The 19,974-nt window shown below is 27.7% G+C and overlaps 4 protein-coding genes across 7 annotated transcripts; 2 read left to right on the top strand and 2 right to left on the bottom strand.

Annotated features, from left to right (window-relative positions):
- The first annotated feature begins 8,664 nt into the window (after window positions 1-8,664).
- Window positions 8,665-10,171, top strand: LOC124949208 (glyoxal reductase). Of its 2 annotated transcripts, none has more exons than XM_047493935.1 (6): window positions 8,665-8,727; window positions 8,983-9,063; window positions 9,168-9,275; window positions 9,391-9,677; window positions 9,755-9,956; window positions 10,032-10,171. In XM_047493935.1, exons 1-6 carry the CDS (start codon window positions 8,691-8,693, stop codon window positions 10,169-10,171), a joined length of 855 nt encoding a protein of 284 aa, XP_047349891.1. In that variant the 5' UTR covers window positions 8,665-8,690. The 2 variants fall into 2 exon arrangements, with proteins under 2 accessions (XP_047349891.1, XP_047349880.1); XM_047493924.1 differs by having other exon boundaries at window positions 8,680-8,835.
- On the bottom strand, window positions 9,320-13,444 carry LOC124949201 (RNA 3'-terminal phosphate cyclase-like protein). Of its 3 annotated transcripts, none has more exons than XR_007100990.1 (8): window positions 13,240-13,444; window positions 12,926-13,165; window positions 12,687-12,850; window positions 12,394-12,568; window positions 12,164-12,314; window positions 11,974-12,078; window positions 10,780-11,911; window positions 9,320-10,695 (listed from the first exon to the last, which is right to left on the bottom strand). XR_007100990.1 is itself a non-coding variant. In XM_047493902.1 (7 exons), exons 1-7 carry the CDS (start codon window positions 13,379-13,381, stop codon window positions 11,767-11,769), a joined length of 1,122 nt encoding a protein of 373 aa, XP_047349858.1. In that variant the 5' UTR covers window positions 13,382-13,444; the 3' UTR covers window positions 9,320-11,766. The 3 variants fall into 3 exon arrangements, 1 of the variants encoding a protein (XP_047349858.1); XR_007100993.1 differs by having other exon boundaries at window positions 9,320-10,962; window positions 11,082-11,911; XM_047493902.1 differs by having other exon boundaries at window positions 9,320-11,911.
- LOC124949194 (tRNA-specific adenosine deaminase 1) lies at window positions 10,251-11,905 on the top strand. The gene is made up of 3 exons (XM_047493891.1): window positions 10,251-10,927; window positions 11,010-11,261; window positions 11,353-11,905. The coding sequence occupies exons 1-3, from the start codon at window positions 10,251-10,253 to the stop codon at window positions 11,630-11,632; spliced, it is 1,209 nt and encodes a 402-aa protein (XP_047349847.1). The 3' UTR covers window positions 11,633-11,905.
- A 390-nt stretch (window positions 13,445-13,834) lies between the features above and the next one.
- LOC124950446 (coiled-coil domain-containing protein 183) lies at window positions 13,835-18,966 on the bottom strand. The gene is made up of 10 exons (XM_047497195.1): window positions 18,873-18,966; window positions 17,528-17,649; window positions 17,314-17,466; window positions 17,130-17,231; window positions 16,880-17,065; window positions 16,685-16,800; window positions 16,198-16,575; window positions 15,930-16,074; window positions 14,126-14,287; window positions 13,835-14,047 (listed from the first exon to the last, which is right to left on the bottom strand). Exons 1-10 carry the CDS (start codon window positions 18,964-18,966, stop codon window positions 13,835-13,837), a joined length of 1,671 nt encoding a protein of 556 aa, XP_047353151.1.
- Window positions 18,967-19,974: the final 1,008 nt, after the last annotated feature.

Below are 19,974 nucleotides of genomic sequence, written 5' to 3'. Positions count from 1 at the left end.
ATGATCGTGAAATAGATAAGTTTAAGAAATAATATTTCTTATTATAACTCAATAACATGCATATAAATTTCAAAATCTTTATAAAAATGCTTGATTCCATAGAATATAATAATTCGTTATTTGATATATGATGATAACATTTTCAATGAGAAATATTTAAAGGGTTGACAGTTAAATGAATTTAAAATAATCAAGAATATGTTAGAAATTAATCTATTACTTTAAAATGATTTTAATTATTATATCGCTGTGGATAATAAACCGTTTTATGAATTATATTATTTTTACTAGACTTCGAGTTAAATCTTAATGTTAATGTTCAAAATTTTTAAGTAATTATACTAAAGCTCCCAAACATAAGCGTAAAAGCACTATAAATATTGAACCTTACATGCATTATAAAGTAACACTTACGGATATACTTTACCAATAGTTATATTTTAAACTATTTTAAATTAATTATATATTATTCTGTCTAAGCATAACAATTACCAAATTTGTTACTCATTTTTCGTTAGTCAATTTCATGCAATTTTACATTCACCCTCATTATAATATATCTGCAAAGAAAAAATCATTTTGTAGAAACAAAAATATATTGTAAAAGTGTAATGAATAAAATTGTATTCTTATGAAAAAAAAAAAAAAAAAATGCAATTTTATTATGTGCATATCGTTATAGAAAATTTATAAGAAATTAAGTCTACGGAAAGTATCAAAAATGTGCAATGATATAATGTAAACAATTAAACATTTAATAAATAACTATTTATCATTATAATAGTAAATATTACATTTATTAATATAATGATAAATAATAAAAATATTTAGATTTTAGCAAATATGAAAATTCTTCGGTACATTCCAAAAATATATGACATTTAAATAAGCATAATAATTATATTCAACATATTTTCCTTGCATTTAGAAATTTAAAATAATACAAATGATATTGCATGTATTTAATTTTAGATGATTTGACGTATCAGAAGATGCAGTTATTTAATTTCTTTATTTATTTCTGACATTTCCTACATATATCCCATGTTAACAATTTAATATTTAAATCAAATGAATCAATTAATAATGCAATTTGAAAAAAAATTTAATTGTTTGAAAAATTTTTTAAATTGTGTTTTAAACTACGTGTGAAAAATTAAAATATACAATCATAATAAAACGGGTAAGGATGAAATTAAATTTTAATATATATATATATAAAATTTTAATATATATATATAAACAAATATTACATAGATATATAAAAATAAATGAAAATCTAGTTTGATTATAAAGTATGAAAGAAATGATTCTAATTGTAAATACTCTAACATATAACCATTTGTGCACTTTTTCCATTTGATTCAAGCATTTGTTTTATATACCAATAGGAAATGGAATGATTTCAATCATTTTTAATGATAATAACAATTATTACTACTATAATGCATAAATGACCATTTAGTATTATAAAATAATAAGACTACATGTAACATGTCATAATTCTTTAAAAAGACTCGTTGCCGATAATTATTCTCTTCAGTCACAGTTTATGGGAACTTCTTTGGCATATAGCCTCTTTTTGCCTCGTGCTATAATCATAGTATCACGGGAATTTTCTATTCACAACGTACGACAAGTTTACGCACCAAAAAACGTCGATTATTCTAACCGTATAATTAAAGAAATTAACATAGTACTTAGAAACATGGCACTGAATAAAAATATCCCTATTTTTAAAAGCTAACTCCTTATTAGAAATTCCTAATCTTCTTCCTATAATAAATTATATTTTTTTGTCAATTTATATTCAACAGAGAACATAACTTTTATGTAAAATTTTTGTGCTTATTTAAATGACATACATAATCATTACATAATCATTTTAACATGTTAAAATTAATACGTACAATGTATCGAATGATTGATATATTCGACGTTAAAAGACACATATATATCTTTAACTGAGTTTTGTCTTTCATGTTTTACTATTTTTTATTATCAAAAATAAAAAAATAAAAATAAAAGATTATTCTAATCTGTGGACAGATTAAGAAATTCAAAGAATCCAACAATCATACACTTTAATTTTAATTCTCTGAGCAATTGTTTGCATTTAAAGATTCAAATTGTAAGATTACAAAGGAAAATGTATAACCAAATATATATATATAAATAATAAATATAATTAAATTTGCATATAAATATAAATATATTTATATTTATATGCAAATTTAAATTTTCCATGTAAATATAAAAAATATAAAAATGTAATTATAAATAACATAAATATAAATTTAATATAATAATTAATCAAATATAAATTTTATATATTTTAGCGTTATATTGCAGCGCTAAAAAAGCCATATGAAATTCGACGGATATCGTATCGTGCATTATGAAGTTCATCGACCTTTCGTTAAGGTAGCCATATGAAGTTCGACGAATATCATAACGCGCATTCTGAAGTTTATCACGCCATGTTAACTACGTTGTGTAAAATGAAAAGATCACTTACATATATTTTATCTGGCTATTTAATCTTTTAAATAAATTTTTCTAAAGTCGAGGTCTAATTAAATCGAAAGCCGAAAACACAAATATACAAAAATTACTCGTTTAATAGTATAAAATGTACATATACATATATATATATATATATATATATATATATATATATATGTAGTAAATGAAATTACCCAATATAAATTTTGATACTTAAAATGTTAAATCTATATTTAGGGAGTTGATTGGAAAAATAGCAACAATTTTTCTATCAACTATGGTTTCGGAAATACAACAGAACAGCTTTATATCTTAATTTAATATGTCATCCATAAAAATTTTAAATCTTTAATTGTATGATTTACTATATTTCTATAAATAAAAATCGATTATATTAAATTTAAGAATTAAAATGTTTCATTTTCGATTTGACAGATCATAATTTTTTAATCATACTTATTGTAATGCATTAATAGCTCGACATTCACTACAAAAAAAAGGTATTAAGCCATACATGTCGAAAAATTATTGTTTAAATTAAATATTGGTAAGAAATATTTCTTTCTTATTATAAGCAAATGTTAATTCTATTTACAGAAAAGATTCAATATAACAAACATGAATTATGTATTAATGATAAAAAATACATTAAATCGACCGTTTTTATATTGTTAGATAGAAAGAGCCGGTCTTATTAATTTTTTTTGGACAGTCATGTGATCTAACATTCTTTGATCTCTTTTTTAGGAAGGATTTAAAAAATAAAATATATTTTAAAACTCCGACTACAATGTCTGATATAAAGATATATATCATTACTGAAAGATAATAAAATATTGTTCGATACATTACAAAACGTAAGACAATCGTTATTTTATCGATTTCAAAAATGTTATGGTATAAATAGTCGTTACATTAAACTTTTTTCCAAAAATAAAGCTAACATTTTAACATATATATATAACATAATAACAAAATGATGATTCCTTAGCGATATTTAAATTAAAATATCTCATAAACACTAGTAACTTTTTGCCATACATGGGTTAATAATATTTTTTTTTTTTATAGAGAACGTCGAGGTTTATCAACTGATGTATTAAAAAGTATGCATCAGTTTACAAAAAAGAACTAATAACATCAGCATATTTATACTCCCTTCAGTGAAATTCAACTTTCATTTGAAACATTATTTGCTACGGATAACAATAGTGACATAAATCAAGATGTCAATATAAATTGTGAGACACTTTGTATAGTTTGTATACGTGTTGTAGCATACTTTTATATAATTAGAAATGTCGATGTATAATTCACGATCTAATAATGTAGACACAGGATGAAATGTACATTGTGCACGATCACTAATGCACTGACAGTCGCTGAATGAAGGGGATCTTAAAACTAAACCTGTACTAACACTATTAACTGATGCTCATCCATGCGATTAGCACTTGGTCATACACATAGATCAGAATGTAATGAATATAAAGAGAAGAAGCAGGTATTAGTAAATTAGAAGCTGAAAATCCTTAGTTAAAACAAGTTAATTATCGGTATAATCTGTAGGTTTAATAATTCTATTTTTTTTTATATTATTTGTAAAATATTGAAAATTACGATATTATTTCGATAACAAATATTTTTAAATAACTCTACTTGGAAACAATGAACTTTAATGTGTATATTTTAATATCCTATATTATATTAAAACATTCTCAGATAATTCCTTCATAAAAGCAACTATTCTAATTAATTAACAAAATTATATTTGTTCATTTATAATTCAAAATCTAATGATAACGTACTCTTTTTATTAAGTCAGACAATTAACACTCGAATTTTTTACTCGAATTTCACAAAAAAAAAAAAAAAAATCAAATAAATTATAAAATGTAATTAATAAATTATTTGTTTTTTTTTAAATTACTGCTTACAGATAATAAGGTTCCAGTTCGAACGAATATAAATAAAGATGCAAGGGATAGATCATGAAAAAATATATAAAAAAATATATCATAAATGTATAAATCCACAAAATGATTTACTCATGATCGTACTTGTCTTAATAATTATAACTAGTAATATTATAACTAATAATTCATGTCGATTTGAACCTTTCATTTTTTACATGATTGATATCGGAAGAATTTGAATTTTTTCATTCATTACTTAAGAAGTTCTACTACGGTTCGAAAACACTCGTCTACGCTGTAGGTCGAAATTGAGGTAGGTCTATGAATAGTAAATTAAAAATGTGGTAGGTTAATGTTATTGTAGACGAAGAAGACACCATCGCAATATTGATCTTAAGAGTAAAAAGCAAAAATAAAATTGTTATTACATTTATTATATTGAGAAAACTGTAAAAGTATTGGCTATAAAATTGAAAGTTTTACTTATCTATAATTTTTCGTGAAAGAGCTTGTAACCTTAAAGTAAATTGATTCTTTCATTGTCTTCCATAATTCTTTGACTCTAATAACGATATAATTATATATTTATTTTTTTTTTCTGTGGTCGGACACTGAATTTAATTTTATTGTTTTATTTATTTAAAGTTTATAAAGTTTTTAGATAAAGTCTATCTTAAATAAATTTTACTGTAGAAAAAAATTGTACGCTAATAAGCATAGGATTCTACGATTGTTTTCCACGCAGATAATTCAAAAAAGACAATTACTCATTACCAATTGTTGATTACTTCATTTTATATATATATATATATATTTTTTTTTTAGATTCCTTTAACGTTCTATATAATTTACAGTAACGCATCTCTTATATATAATATGTATTATGTATGTTTATATAAATGAAAATTTGCAAAGTTAATAATACACAAATAATTTTAGTTATAGTAATATTTCAAAAATGTTAAAAAACTTGTTTTGTATGAGAATGGAAACGAGTCGATAAAGAGGAACGACTAAAACGATTTACGGGATGTCGGCCACGAATTTCCAGGTGCTCGTACTGACAACGCAGGTGCAAGCCCACGAATCGTTCTTGAAAACGTATCGTCGGAAATACACGTTCTCTCCGTATGTTCAAAGAGGAGACTTTTCGTCGCGATAATCAACGATTAGAGACTTCCCTTCGCGTGACTCCTCGGCACGATCAATCTCGCGAAAACAACGCGGTTTTACGAGAATCGTCGCACGCGACCGGATCTATCGAGTCTCCTAACGAAAACGTAACTTAAGTTGAACGTGCTAGCGAACGTGCTAGCGAGAAGAAGGAAGAGTTAGTTATCGTAACACAATGTTCTGCTTTCAACTGAATTCTCCATTTATCGTATATAAAATTATTTATTACGAATCGTTAGATTTTTTTTTTTTTTTTTTTTTTTTTTTTTTTTTCAAAAAATCAAGACACATTGCAACTTCTACGTGTGTATAAAAAACGAGTATGATATGTCAAAGTAAAGACATAAATCTGATGAAAACATTAAATTTATTCATTTTCAATCGTTCTTATTCCATGCGATTTAATGGGATGAATGTAATTTATCTAACAGTTTCTCACGATATCTTTCTTCTTCTTGCAAAATGGTATCACCTACGGGATAGATACATTTAATTTGTCTTAGGTACAGATGCGAGATGTTCGAACGGACATACGGACATTGAAGATGTAAGGAACTTCGTTAATCGCTTTGGTTCTCTTCTTCGCTCGTTCTTTCCTTCTCCTTCTTTTCTTTTATCTCTTCGAAGAAGGAAGAAGAAAAAACGTTGAATCATCTCTTCATCGGCGGGTCGAGGTTTTCAAGCTTTTTCGAATGACGCGCGAGCGCTAATGAACAAGATGTTATGCGAGGATAGCGCGTTGCAACGCGCGGAAAGTGATACACAGAAGTACCTGCGCCGTGTATAAAAGGTATAGACCGGTTATGCGAATATTGTTACTTCGTCATCCTCGAGAACGTTGAAAAAATATAACCGACTCAGCCTACATATATGCCTTTTCCTTTGGCTTCTTACAGTTTATATTCTTTATTTGTAACAACATCGAATGACGTTCTAAAGAAAACGTACGAATGGATAAATGAACGAACCGATTTTACTGTGATACTTTGATTTAACACTTTCGAGTGAGACTTTATGAGATATTACATGCAAAAATTTTGAAAGAATGCGAGAACGCGTGAAAGTCGATCGTCGTTTCTATTGAAAAGTTAAATGTGAAAAAGTAGCTAATTAACAGAAACGTGCTACGCAGCCAATTAGCTCGAAAGTGTTCGCGAAGGATCGTGCATACTATCGGAAGTAACATCGACTGCTCGAGTCTCACTGCGTGAAGGTTACTAGGTAGTTATACTAATTTGCCTATCTAACGTAAGTACGAACAAAAAAAAAAAAAGAAAAAGGGAAAAAAAAAGAAAAAAAGAAAATTAAAAAAAGGATATATCATCTTTGTTATAAATCGACGCTACCCCTTCGTTTATATTCCTCGTTTATGCATTTAATTTTTATTATTTTTATCCATTTCTTTATTTTTTTTTCTCCATTTTGTCGAACAATGCGGGTACCACCTGCTCGAAGTCGCGCGCTTCTGTCGCGTTCCTCCTTCCTCTGAGAAGCTATTTTATTTTTATTAAACGTAACTACGAGTCACTCGATGAGTGCAAAAATGTGTACGCAAATCGCACGATGAATCGGCTGATTTCGTGAACAAGTCAAATAGCTTTCATGGAACTTAGTGGAAGAGAAAACATTCTTGGCTCGTATCGATCGAAGAAGGGTGATTATGAGGAAATTGGCCTGTTCCTATCTAATTCGATTGTTTCGATGTAGATTTTAGATACGTATATATAACTATATATAAGTATATATAAGTATATATATATATTTTTTTTTTTTTCAGTTAATTATATCACTCAAAGGAACAACGAGATCATTATTATTTCATTAGTTATTATAGTAACTACCTTTAATTAAATTAAATTAAAACATAGACATCAACTTTAGAAATCTTTTATAGAAATCCTTCTTGTACAACTCGAAAATTTATTATGATAAATATCATATATAATCGAATGAACGTATATACCACTTATATACTTACTTACATACTCTTGATAAAAAGAAAAATAATAAAATAAAATAAAAGAGAAGAAGAAAACGTAAAGAAGTTTAAATAGGTACGATCGGCGCCGAGTAATTAGCGTCCGTGGATATGTTGGACACGTGTGTAAACGTAGTGCGTGTGTACAGATGACACAGTCGTTCGATTGAGAAAGAATACGCAGCTTAGAATTACTAATTTTCTGACAAGCCTAACGCGAGTTACGCGCACACACGTTCGGAGGAAGCGCTGCCGTGAGATGTTTATCGAGGAAGCTCCTAACGAACGTCTCGCTCATACCTCGACGTACAATATGTATCTCCTATGTATGAATAACTTCTCCGATGGCTTTGTAGCTTCTCTTCGCTTTCCATGCTCCGTCGCGTCCCCACTATTTAAATCTTTATGATAGAGTAGGGTATGCCGTGTACAATCCGTCTTGCTCTCTATAGAATATGCATATTGAATCATTGAAATTGATGGAGAAGAATGTACGATACGATACCAGTATTTTTTCAATGTACAATTTGCCTTTTAAATTTTATTTATTTCTTATACCGTTATGCTTATGAAAAATAAAAATGTGAAAGATGAAACATTTGTACAACGTAATAGATTTCATCTAAACATATTTTATTACCCAAAGAAATTAATTAAATTAATATATATATATATATATATATATATATATAATATATATATATATGCAAAAGTAAACATTGATATTGCACAGTTAATCTACCTGTAAATATTGAACACTTGAATGTTAGTAGTAATAAGTTTATTGACCTTCACACATTGATGAAATATATCGTAGATATTCTGTAGATCATCAACGAACTGCTTCGTAGACCTCTATAGATCTTTGATGAACTATTACGTAGACATTGTTTTCTGTCTATATTACAAATTCATATTAATTTTTATTATTAATACATTAGATATAAATTGTTGAAATTATTATAAAAAGATAATTTTATAATGAATATAAAATATATAATATTCTTTGATATTTTAAAGTTAAATTATTAATTTTCGTGAAAAAATTGTGTTGATTGGAGCGCCATCTGGGTTTACTTTTAGGAAGCTTTGTCAATCAGCATTGTATCAAAGAATTCATGACTGTATGGTCACCGTATCTAAAACCAGTTGCATGTAATTTATAATTTCTCTTTTTATATAATTAGTAAACAAATTAAAGTATGAGTATTGTAAATGAATGTATTCAACTTTCAAGTGGTTATAGTATGCCACTTATTGGAAGTGAGCATGCTTCTAAAATAAGATATAATAATATTGATAACTTAAAAATTTTTTTTTTTTATCAATTACAATAAATTTGATTAAAAACACATGAAATATATATTGTATTACGGTAATTATTTTATTTGCTGTATGTTCCATTTTCAGTTGGAACTTATAAAATACATGGCAAAGAAACTATTTATGAGGTAATCGATGAAAGCTTGAAAGTAGGTTTTAAATCGATTGGTAAGTCTATTGAGTGATATATTTATATTTTCTTATTTATAATAATTTTAATATTCTCATTTAAAATTCTTATATTTTTATATGATTTGATTCTTATTATTCAGATACAGCAGTAGTATATAGAAATGAGGAAGATATTGGTGATGCTTTAAAGGAATTATTGCCCAAATATAATCTTAAAAGAGAAGATATCTTTATCACTACTAAATTAGGTATGATTTCAAACAAGAATCTTTTTTTTGTTTTTGTTTTAGTGATATTGTAATAATAATTGTTAAATATTAAATTATATATATTGTTTTTTTTTTTTTTTTTTTTTTTATAAAGCACCTAATGAAAATGGAGATCCGGAAGGTATACAAAGATCCATTTTAAAATCTCTCAAATCTCTTGGTCTTTCTTATATTGATTTATATTTGATACATTGGCCTGGAGCTGCACGTATTCCTGAAAGTTCTCAACAAAATAAAGATTTGCGTGATTGTACCTGGGAAAAACTAGTAGAACTACATAAACAAGGTTTAATAAGATCTATTGGTGTTTCTAATTATACTGTAGATCATTTAAAACAATTACTGAATAATTATTATGGTGTAAAACCTACAGTTAATCAAGTATGTTAAATGCAACATCTTTTAATCTAATGTTCATCATTATATGATGTATTTATTTCTTTATCCTGAATATACAGGTAGAATGTCACCCACATTATCGTCAAGAAGAATTAATTAAATTTTGTAATGCGGAAGGAATACATATACAAGCATATTCCTCTTTAGGTACAAGTATCAATACAAATCTTCTTAAAGATCCTGTTGTTAATGATATTGCTTCAAAACTTAATGTATCTCCAGCAAGATTATTATTGAAATGGGCTTTACAACAAGGCATTGGTAACTATGCTATTATTAATATTAATTATTGTCAGATATTATTTATAAAGTAATTTTATTTTGTAATTTTCTTAGGTGTCATTCCTAAGGCTGTAAAAAAAGAACATATACGAGATAATATAAATTTAAATTTTATTATTGATGCAAAACAAATGAAAATTTTATCAAATCTCCCACAAATTAAATATGCATGGGATCCAAAAAATGTTTATTAATAAAATTAAGCGGATAAAAATAATATATTGAATTATAAATTATATCAGTTAATACGATTATAAGTATTAAAAAAGTACAATGAACGATTTTCCGAATAAAGTAGCAAAACTTTGTATTGAAAAATATAATGGATTAAAAAAAGGTGGGAAACCAACAGATAACGAATGGACGATATTGTCAGGAATCCTTTTGAAAACAGAATGTGAATCTTTATCTGTAGTATCACTTGCTACAGGTACAAAGTGTTTAGGAGAGTCTGAATTGGTTAAAACTGCTCCGCACGAAAGAGGTTCTAGATTGAGTGATTCTCATGCAGAAATACTCGCAAGACGTGCCTTTTTACGTTATTTGTACGATCAAATAGATATTGTATTAAATGGTTTTAAAAGTAATATTTTATTCCTAAACAAAGAGAATAAATTAGAAATGTATCCTAGCATATCATTTCATTTTTTCTCCAGTCAAAGTCCTTGTGGAGATTGTTCTATACTTCCTAAGGATGACATAAACGAGAAAGAATGTCCTACAAAAATTAGAAAGACAATGCATGATGATAAAGAAAAGATGACATTAGAATTATCTGTTAGTGAAACAAATACAGACATACATAGAACAGGAGCAAAATGTTTAAAAACTGAACAACATCAAGATCCCAAGTTACCAGGAGCTAATTATCATATAACTGGTCCATTACGAACAAAACCTGGTAGAGGAGATCCCACATTAAGTTTATCGTGTTCAGATAAAATGGCAAAGTATGTGATAAATAATTTACCTAGAAATGTAATAACTGAAGAAAAAATATAATTATATATTAGATATATCATAATGTTGTAGATGGAATATTATTGGAATACAAGGTTCACTTTTATCATTGTTAATTTCAAGAATAAAATTGGAAAGTATTACTATTGGTAAGGGCTGCCCTTTCTCACTAGAAGCCATGGAACGTGGTTTATCTAAAAGATTTAGTAATAAATTACATATTCCTAAAATCTTTCAAGCAGACATTGCTTTTGCTCAGAGAAAAGAAGGAAAAAGAATAAATCCATGTCCATCAAGTATCATATGGTGTGCTGTGAGAAACAGGTTTATATTTATATATATATATATATATAAAACAAAAATCTGTTGTAAATGATAATAACAATAGCAGTAATAATTCATAAAATATCTACAGTGATTTAGAAATAGCGGTACAAGGCAGAAAGCAAGGAGTAACTAAAAAAAAGAAGGGCCATAACTTACTTATTAGTAGACGTGCTCTTCTAGAAACATGTTTAAAAATTTGTGATAAGTATAAAAATATTAAAACGGATATATTCCATCCAAAGAAAATTACATATTATGATTGCAAGCAATTGTCTGTTCAATATCAAAATACTTGGAACCAATTGAAGAGAGAATTGTTTATTTCTTGGCCAGATAAACCATTGTACTTGCAAGATTTTATATTATAAAAATAACGTGTAATATGTTGAAAATATATATGTAGGTAATGAATATAATATGTACAATTTTTAATAATTTTGTATTTACAATTTAGAAATTAGAAAAATGCTATATTTTAAAAAATATTTCTAATATAAATATTTTACAAAGTACGTTTACTCAAATTAGTATAACCTATACCAACACAAGTCAACATTACTTGCTCCTTTATTTCATCTTCTTCTTTAATATGCTCAATTTTAAAAACTGTACCGAGAAAATCTCGTAAATCTCTTAAAAATTGTATCCTATACAAATATAATTAAATCATTAGTCTATTATACATTGTTTACAATAATATACTACTTACATTGATTGGGTTAAAGGCCCTGTTACAATTTTGGACACATCCTTTTTACCAAGTACCATAAACATTGCTGCCATACTTTGAAATGGAGAATCCACACATCCATTTCTAGAATTAAGTCAGACAGTGTGTTTAAACATTTATTTTAATTTCTTTAATATAAAGGTCGAATATAAATTCTTTTTATTTTTACCGATAAATTTCATCAAGTAACATCATAGCTGCTTCTTTTCCAAGATCTTCTGGTACACAAGGTAAAGAACCTGTTATCATTAAAGGTGAACAAGCTTCTCCACTGAGAAAAATACCATTGGTTGTTTCAGCTGTCAAACTTATTGCAAAACCTGATGTATGTGTAATCTATATTATAGCAGCATAAAATATTAAAAATAGTAAACTTATTAAATAATATTTGATAAATACCTGGTGATTTGCCACTAACTGCACCTCTACAGTGATCCGTATGTATGTATATATCTGGTAAAAATTTTAACAATACGCCTTTGGCTGATTCAACCATACGATTGGCAATTGCTGGTGAAACACGTACGCTACAAGAAACTCCTCTAATACGTTTTACCATACCACTATTTTGAAGCTACGAATAATAAATATATGAATTTATAGAAGATAGAATAATATCAATTTTGAAATAATATATTTTATATAGATATATATCTATATAAGATATAACGATGCTTGAAAATAAAAATTACCTGTACAGATTTGAGAGTACGACAAAGTGGACATTTGAAATGTATTTCTCCACCTCCTAACGGTGCCATTCCTCTCTTTTTAATAGTAAGTTCAATATCTGTATCTACTATAAATCTTTTTAACAATGGTATACATGCTGCTTTAATTCTATCCACAGATGGATCTGTTTAAAATATATAAAAGAAATGTCATAAAAAGATAAACTATGTTATATACTTGCACTTAAAAAATTACATACCCAATGTATTACTCGTGACTCCTCTAAGTTTGATATCAATAGGTTTTTTACAAAAAGGTCCTAAAATAATGACAGCTTCTAAATAATATCCAATTCCACGCTGCAAGCTGCAATCATGTTCTAGCTCTCCGCCATTTAATAAACCAGGATTATAATATAAAGAAGTACCCGTTTCGTTTAATTCTACTCTAGTACCATTAGTAATTTTATCCAATAAACGTATGAAGCTTATCTCATATTCTGTAACAATATATACTATGTATTAGTATACAATTTAATTTCAAACACAACACATGTATAACCTCAAATCTAACCTTTTAATCCAGGATCATCTTCTTTAGTTCTAATATTAATAATACGTACTGGTTTTCCTGACAATGTTGATAATAAAAGACGATATCTTAAATAATTACATCCTTCGTATATTAAAACCTTATTTTGTACTTTTGCCGGCATATTTAATACAAATTAATATATACACACAACATTCCATTTATAGTTTGGAAGTGAATATGACTCTACCAGTATTCGTTGATTTTCTTTGATTACAAGTTTTGTTAATTAATTATTCTATTGAATACTTCATATATTATAATTTTTCACAAATTTTTTTTTAGGATAATGTGCTAGTATCATAAAATAAATATTATTAAAAGTGATATTAGTTATTAACTTTGTCATCATTAGCGTAGTCATTTTTAAATTTATATGAGATGTACTTAAGCAATACTTGCAATTCAATATGGTGTTCCGATATTTAACAATTCTACGTACGATTAATTTCATTAATAAATGGAGAAAAAGATAGATAGATAATAATAATAGTAATAATAATAATAATAATAATAATAATAATAATAATAATAATAATAGTAATAATAATAATAGTAATAATAAGTCGAGAAAATTTTATCTTTTGAAACCCAATCCTTTTCTTCGACTTTTTGTATCGACTAATAATTGTGCTTGTCTTTTCAAAGTATTTCTCGTTGGCACTTCTTCTTCGTCTTCCGAAAGTGGTATCGCTGAAGATGTCCATGTTGGAAATTTCGAAAAGAGTGGAACATTTTCAACGCGTATAGCTTTGCCTTCTAACGAAGTTGTGATAGACATTGTTTCAAGCTATAAGGTATGAGTACAATTCTATGATATACTTTTGAAAATGATTAATGTAAAAAGATTTTTTTGAAACATTCTAACCTTTTCCGTTAATACATCGTCAAATATTTCGAAGTACGCGTCCTGTTTGTCAAAAGCATCGGTAAGTTTTTGAGCAATTTCATTCAACAACAATAATAGCTTCGTTGAGTCAGACGGTATGGTTAAATTTTCTTTAACGATGGTATTAGAATCCGTTGTATTCTATAAAAAGAAAGAAAAGTTAGTACGAACACATATACACAAGCAATTTATTCAAATAGAAAAAAAACGTATATTGGGTTGGCTAATGCCGGAATTTGCACTATTTTATATTTAAACAAATAACATTAGTATTTAAAAAATTTTATTTTTATTTAAAATTTTATTTTACTATCGTCGTTGTTTTTTTTATTTCTGTTATGTATATAGATATTACTTATTGTTTTTTTATTTAGATATAAAATATTGAAAATTATAACATTACTTATTGGCCAATCCAATAAATATATAAGGTGAATCGTACTACACGGCTATTATCTTTATTTATTTCAAAATTAAAAAAAAAAAGAAAAAAAAAAGAATAAAAATATTTCTGCAGATATATCGAATGCATATTTTATAATATATTTTACGATGATTTTAGATATATTTTACATCATGATATAGGGGTATATGAAATTTAAATACATGTATTTTTAAAAATTTGTATATAATACATATTGTATTATCTCTATGGGTTAAAGGTTAAAGAATACATTGACCCTATCGTTGGTTAGATGAACAGCGCGAACGAATTTGAAGTTGAATTAACAAGTCAAACTTCCAGGTATGTAGCTTGTACCATCGATAGAATCAATATTCGATTTTTCACTTGTTCCCTGCCGAACTATTTGTTTTCGATCGAATACGAAGGTGTTAATGCATCGCGACGAGGTGAGAATTACAGCTCGGAAGCAGTTCGAAAGAAAATCCATTGGTTCTCGATATATAGGCTTACTTTCAGGATGTTAAACTCAAAGGACAAATGTTTGGTTCTAACGTACGAAGAGAACCCCATTTATAGCAGTGGACGTCATTAAAGGTGGTTTCACTAATTTAATTAGTGATCTACACGTTATTTCCATCGAACCTTCGCTTCGATGCGAGTATACCGAAGGGTCAATTCGATTTTCGGAATGCCTTTCATGACCGACGTGTTAATTCTTCGTAGGGTTTTACAATCGTGCTTCGAATATGTTAAGCGTTCTTCGTGTGAGATATGCATATGATTAGCCGTCGATCTATCTCGTCGTGATATTCGAAAGATTATTTTCTTTGATTTCGAGATAAGAAGATCGGCATTCTTTAGGAATAATTTATAAGAGGATACATTAGAAAGATCTTGTCTTTTTAATGTTAAATTATTTAGATAGGAAAATCGCGTTCAAGATAAAAGGTATTCGAAATGACCTTTATTCGTTTTTGTAACACGTTGAACTTTAAACTTTGGAATTTTTAAGTCTCCTTTTTACTTTCTTTCTTTCTTTTTGTTTTTTTTTGTGTTTTTTTTTTTTGTTTTTTTTTGTTTTTTTTTGTGTTTTTTTTTTTTTTTTTTTTGTTTAATATACATAAATCGTATACGTCGTATAATTCATGCACGTATAAATGTAATAAATGTAATTTCAGTATTGCTTCTACTTGTTTCAAATACAATCAATCGATACATATTTATGAGCGATTACTGTAAGATAATAACTTACCGGTTGCATGGTACGCCTACGGCGTTTAGATTATGATCGAGAAAACGGAGAATGCTACTCGTTAATAATCAAAATGTTGAAATTTCTTTTGTAATTAGTATCGTGTTTTAAAAGCTATTACTCACTTGCAATTTGTCGAACAATTTTTCTAATACTTTGGTTATTTGCTTTAAAAGTTCTCTGATTCGTTCGCATTCAGTTTCTGCTTTCATCTGACGGGCACGTTCCTCCTCCATGTTTTTATTGAATTTTTCTGTCTCTTCAGCGTTTCTATAATCAATTTTTTGTTGTTGATTTTTTTCTTCTTCTTTTTTTTTTTTTTTTTTTTTTTTTTTTTTTTTTATAAATTTCGCAAACTGAATTTCATAAATAATATCTATAAATAAAACTCACTCTTCGGCATTTTTTGTTTCGGTAAATTTTCGAGTTTCGATCTCGCTCAACAACTCTTGTCTTTTTCTGTCGAGATCCATTTTTTCATCTTCCATGTTGGTCCTCATTTTTTGAAGATTCTCTTTGGTCGTCCGTTGTCCTAGAAACCGGTTTAAAATGTCCTCCGACATGGAGACACCGGTAACATTGCGTAGCTTGGCAAACGCTTCCTCCAATCGTGTCAATTCTTTCTTTGTTATTTCGTTCTTTGTTATTTCGTTCTTTGCATCTTGTCCATAATTCATTGCTTGTACAGAATCGTAATCCTCTCGTAGACGAACAGGAAAGATCGTTCTTTCTAATCTTTCTAATTCACCTTTTCTTTCCTTGACACGTTTCCTTTAAATTTGAATAAAATAAAATCTAAAGTATCCATATGAATTTTTATGATAAAGATCATATAATTTTTTAATATAATATTTTTATCTAACATATTTTTATTACAAACCTGTAATCTTGAATAATACTCTCTTGTTCGTTAGTATTATTAACTATTTCGATTTCTTGTTTCATGAGTTTTTCTTGCATGCTGTATTTCAATTCGATAGCTTCTTCCTTTACTACCTGAATGTAACGAATTAATTTACTTTAGATAATATAATATTTCATTAAATTTTCGTTAATTGTAAGATATGAATTATACTCGTAAACGTTTAATTTCATTTTCGTGTTCTTTTATATCATCTTCTAACTCTTTCAATGAAGAAGCATAAGTGACTGATCTTTGTTTCAATTTGCAATGTACGGATTTGTATTTTCTTCGAACTATATTTGCTTTTATTATTAACATTCTCATTCGCTCAAGTTGAACCTCCAGACTTTCTGTTTTCTATTGAAAATTAAGAGTTTCGATCAAATCGATGATTAATTTGATAAAACAAAAAAGTTTATACCTTTTTCAAAGGATCTTCTAATTTTCTTTTAAATATTTTCCGTTTATTTTCTCTTAATAATTCTTTATGTTCTTGCAATAATATTTTCAACCTTTGCCTTTGCTGATGAAACAAATGTGGTTAAAAAAAAAAAAAAAAAATGCTATACGATCATGTCGATTTATAATAATTAACGATTTCTTACCTTATCAGATTGATACTTTAACAAATCTTTCGTTTTTCTCAAACGTATGTTCTCTTCATTGATCTTTTTTAATGCTTCATCCAAGCCATGTTTTCTTACAACAGCCGAAGTTTCACGACTAATTCGAGCCGTTCTTTCAGCTACATCGTCGTTCTTAAAAATGTTAGATTTATTATTAATACGCATTGAAATTGTTTTATTATAAAATTCTTACATTTTTGGTTTTAGAATATTCGACATATAAATCTTTTATATCTTTCCTAAGGGAGATAATTTTTTCTGCATTTTCATGCTTTTTTGTTTCTGTTTCTTCGAAATTAGCCTTTCTCTGTCCCTCTGTGAAAAAGAAAAAATATAATGAATTTTTAATCAATCGTAAAAATAACTGTACTAATAGATATACCTTTCGAAACATTATGGATAATATTAAGAAAATTAATCGAAAAGAATATTATGAAAGACAATCATTTCTTAAATTAAAATTAGGTTTTTTTTTGCGTTCATCGTTGTTACATCAAAGAATATTCTTGCACATTATCGACTTTATATTCGTATCGTTGGAAACGATTTCCTGGATTTCGATGAAGGAATGTCTAGGATCGTTGAAAAGGGTATTTCGTGATAATAGAGCGCGCTTGCGACAGAGCTAACTATAAGGAAACAAGGAAGCTACGTAAAAGAGAGAGAGAGAGAGAGAAAGAAGGATATTTTTTTCTCTTTGTGAATCCGCCGAAAAACGATTAAATTGTCGTTGCCATTTTCTGCAAAAGAGATGAGTGCTTAGCTGGAGGGTATTCACTAATGACAGGTTGTCTTCGTCTTGCTAGGCGAGCGTAGCTACTCGATGGAAACTACTCGAGCGCTATATGTCTAAAAAGTGAGAAGACAAGAAAAAAAAGATAAATAACTATATTCCAGAGCCACAAGTGATATGATAATTCGATCTTTATTTCTAAAAATTCGAATATAAGTTTTCTTTTTTTTTCTTTTTTTTTTTTTTTTCTTGAATATTATTTCTGTCTTTCTAATAATAAAAATTGAAAAAGAAAATATTTTGGTTTTGCATTAATGTTTTTAATCGATTCGTGTTCATTTTTTTTAACTTCGAATAAAACAATATTTTTTCGTTCAAAGTGATTTAATTAAATTAAAATAAAAATAAGAAATGTGATATTGAAAAGATAATTATTATTTAAAGGATTATTATTATTTCATCGAAATTGATTCGGAAATTAAAGTATGTCGATCGAACGTATTATAATCGATACACCAAGCAAGTGTTTGAGGAAAAAAACCTCTTCCTGCCAATTGTCACTCTTTCAAACTCTCCAAGTAAGATAATCGTCCGACGATTGCCAGCATCCTGTGTCTTCGTATAAAATGCTTCCATTCGATCGACGATCTTCTTTCTTATTTCTTTTTTTTGTTTCTTTTTTTTTTTTTTCTTTTTTTTTTTTAACTCTCTCTCTTTTTGTAACACTTGATAGAGGGAAAGTATCCTTTCCCCGATCATTGAACTCATTTTTTATATATTGATACAAATCTAATATCATTAATACCTGACAATTGTATCTTCTTTTTAATTTCCACGATCTTCTTGTTCAAATCATGAAGTTTCTTTTCTTCGGTAGATCCCAGTGTTGAATCAGACATACTTACAAATGTTTGATTCGCAGTGAAACGCACGTGTTCCTAACTATCGATTTAACAAAATACGTCGTCCTAACGACGTAAAATGTGATACAATGATTCTCTGACCAAACTGACGTTATGAAGACTCTAAAATAGCATTTAAATATATCCAAAGTGAAAGTAGATTAAAAGGTAAGGTAACTCGTAAAGTAGGATAATTACGTCTTTGGAGCAAAGTCATACTAGCTTCAAGAAAACAAATCATCGAGTCATAAATTAATAATAAATTATGTTCATACGTATCACAGGATAAAATAGATCGTTCCAAATTACTTTTACAACTTTTCCCTCCCGATTCACGTGAATTATTTATGCTGGATCATACGAGATATTACGAGATGATGAATCTTTTGAATGAAATGGAATCTCGTGTGCCGTTACTTGCGTTGATATAATAACACATTGAATGACCTTACAAATGCAAATTCACGATTTTACGATGACGAAGTCGATGCCTTCGATAAGAATAAGAACTAACGATTGCTATACCGCGTATATTTTCACATACAAAGGGCGAGGCAATTCGTAAAGGCTCGTGGTATCTCTGTAGAAACTCGCAGAGAGGACTGCGAAATTATAATTTCGCATTTGTATTCGTTAAGGTACCGGCCTTACCGTGAGGCAGTTAACGCTGGCGATGAATTTCGCTTTACACGCAATCAAGGGATGGAAGGTTAATTAATGATCTTACCAGCACTCACGACTTTTGCTCCAGCACGCTGCTGGTAGGAATTTTCTAGCGCCTACATTTCGATGCGTAACACCGATAGTTTTTATTTCCGAAAGGAGAGGAAAAAAAATATCTTCAATCGTTTGTCTCCTCTATCTCGCTCTGTAATCCCTTGAAATTATGACAATTTATATCTTATTTTTAAAAAGGAGAATAGAAATTTCGTAATATTGTTTTATTTGTTATAAATAAATCTGAATGGTTTACAATTTGTACAAAATTGATTCGTGATCAATATA

Source organism: Vespa velutina, chromosome 1 (genome assembly GCF_912470025.1).
Source record: "Vespa velutina chromosome 1, iVesVel2.1, whole genome shotgun sequence".
Classification (NCBI taxonomy): domain Eukaryota; kingdom Metazoa; phylum Arthropoda; class Insecta; order Hymenoptera; family Vespidae; genus Vespa; species Vespa velutina.
The sequence above is the reverse complement of the archived record's forward strand: the minus strand, read 5'-3'. Positions and strand labels throughout refer to the sequence as shown.

Bases quoted from the DNA above. Each gene is read 5' to 3' on its own strand.
- LOC124949201 (XM_047493902.1), bottom strand. From the start codon at position 13,381: ATGCCGGCAAAAGTACAAAATAAGGTTTTAATATACGAAGGATGTAAT. The intron at 12,315-12,393 runs GTATTTATCAAA...CACATACATCAG, and splicing joins AGTTAGTGGCAAATCACCAG to GTTTTGCAATAAGTTTGACA. The intron at 11,912-11,973 runs GTAAGTAGTATA...ATATTTGTATAG, and splicing joins GGGCCTTTAACCCAATCAAT to GATACAATTTTTAAGAGATT.
- LOC124949208 (XM_047493924.1), top strand. From the start codon at position 8,775: ATGAGTATTGTAAATGAATGTATTCAACTTTCAAGTGGTTATAGTATG. The intron at 8,836-8,982 runs GTGAGCATGCTT...TTCCATTTTCAG, and splicing joins TAGTATGCCACTTATTGGAA to TTGGAACTTATAAAATACAT. The intron at 9,276-9,390 runs GTATGATTTCAA...TTTTTTATAAAG, and splicing joins CTTTATCACTACTAAATTAG to CACCTAATGAAAATGGAGAT.
- LOC124950446 (XM_047497195.1), bottom strand. From the start codon at position 18,966: ATGTCTGATTCAACACTGGGATCTACCGAAGAAAAGAAACTTCATGAT. The intron at 17,232-17,313 runs GTAAGAAATCGT...TTGTTTCATCAG, and splicing joins TAAAGTATCAATCTGATAAG to CAAAGGCAAAGGTTGAAAAT. The intron at 14,288-15,929 runs GTGAGTAATAGC...TTCTTTTTATAG, and splicing joins AATTGTTCGACAAATTGCAA to AATACAACGGATTCTAATAC.
- LOC124949194 (XM_047493891.1), top strand. From the start codon at position 10,251: ATGAACGATTTTCCGAATAAAGTAGCAAAACTTTGTATTGAAAAATAT. The intron at 10,928-11,009 runs GTATGTGATAAA...ATAATGTTGTAG, and splicing joins TGTTCAGATAAAATGGCAAA to ATGGAATATTATTGGAATAC. The intron at 11,262-11,352 runs GTTTATATTTAT...AAATATCTACAG, and splicing joins TGGTGTGCTGTGAGAAACAG to TGATTTAGAAATAGCGGTAC.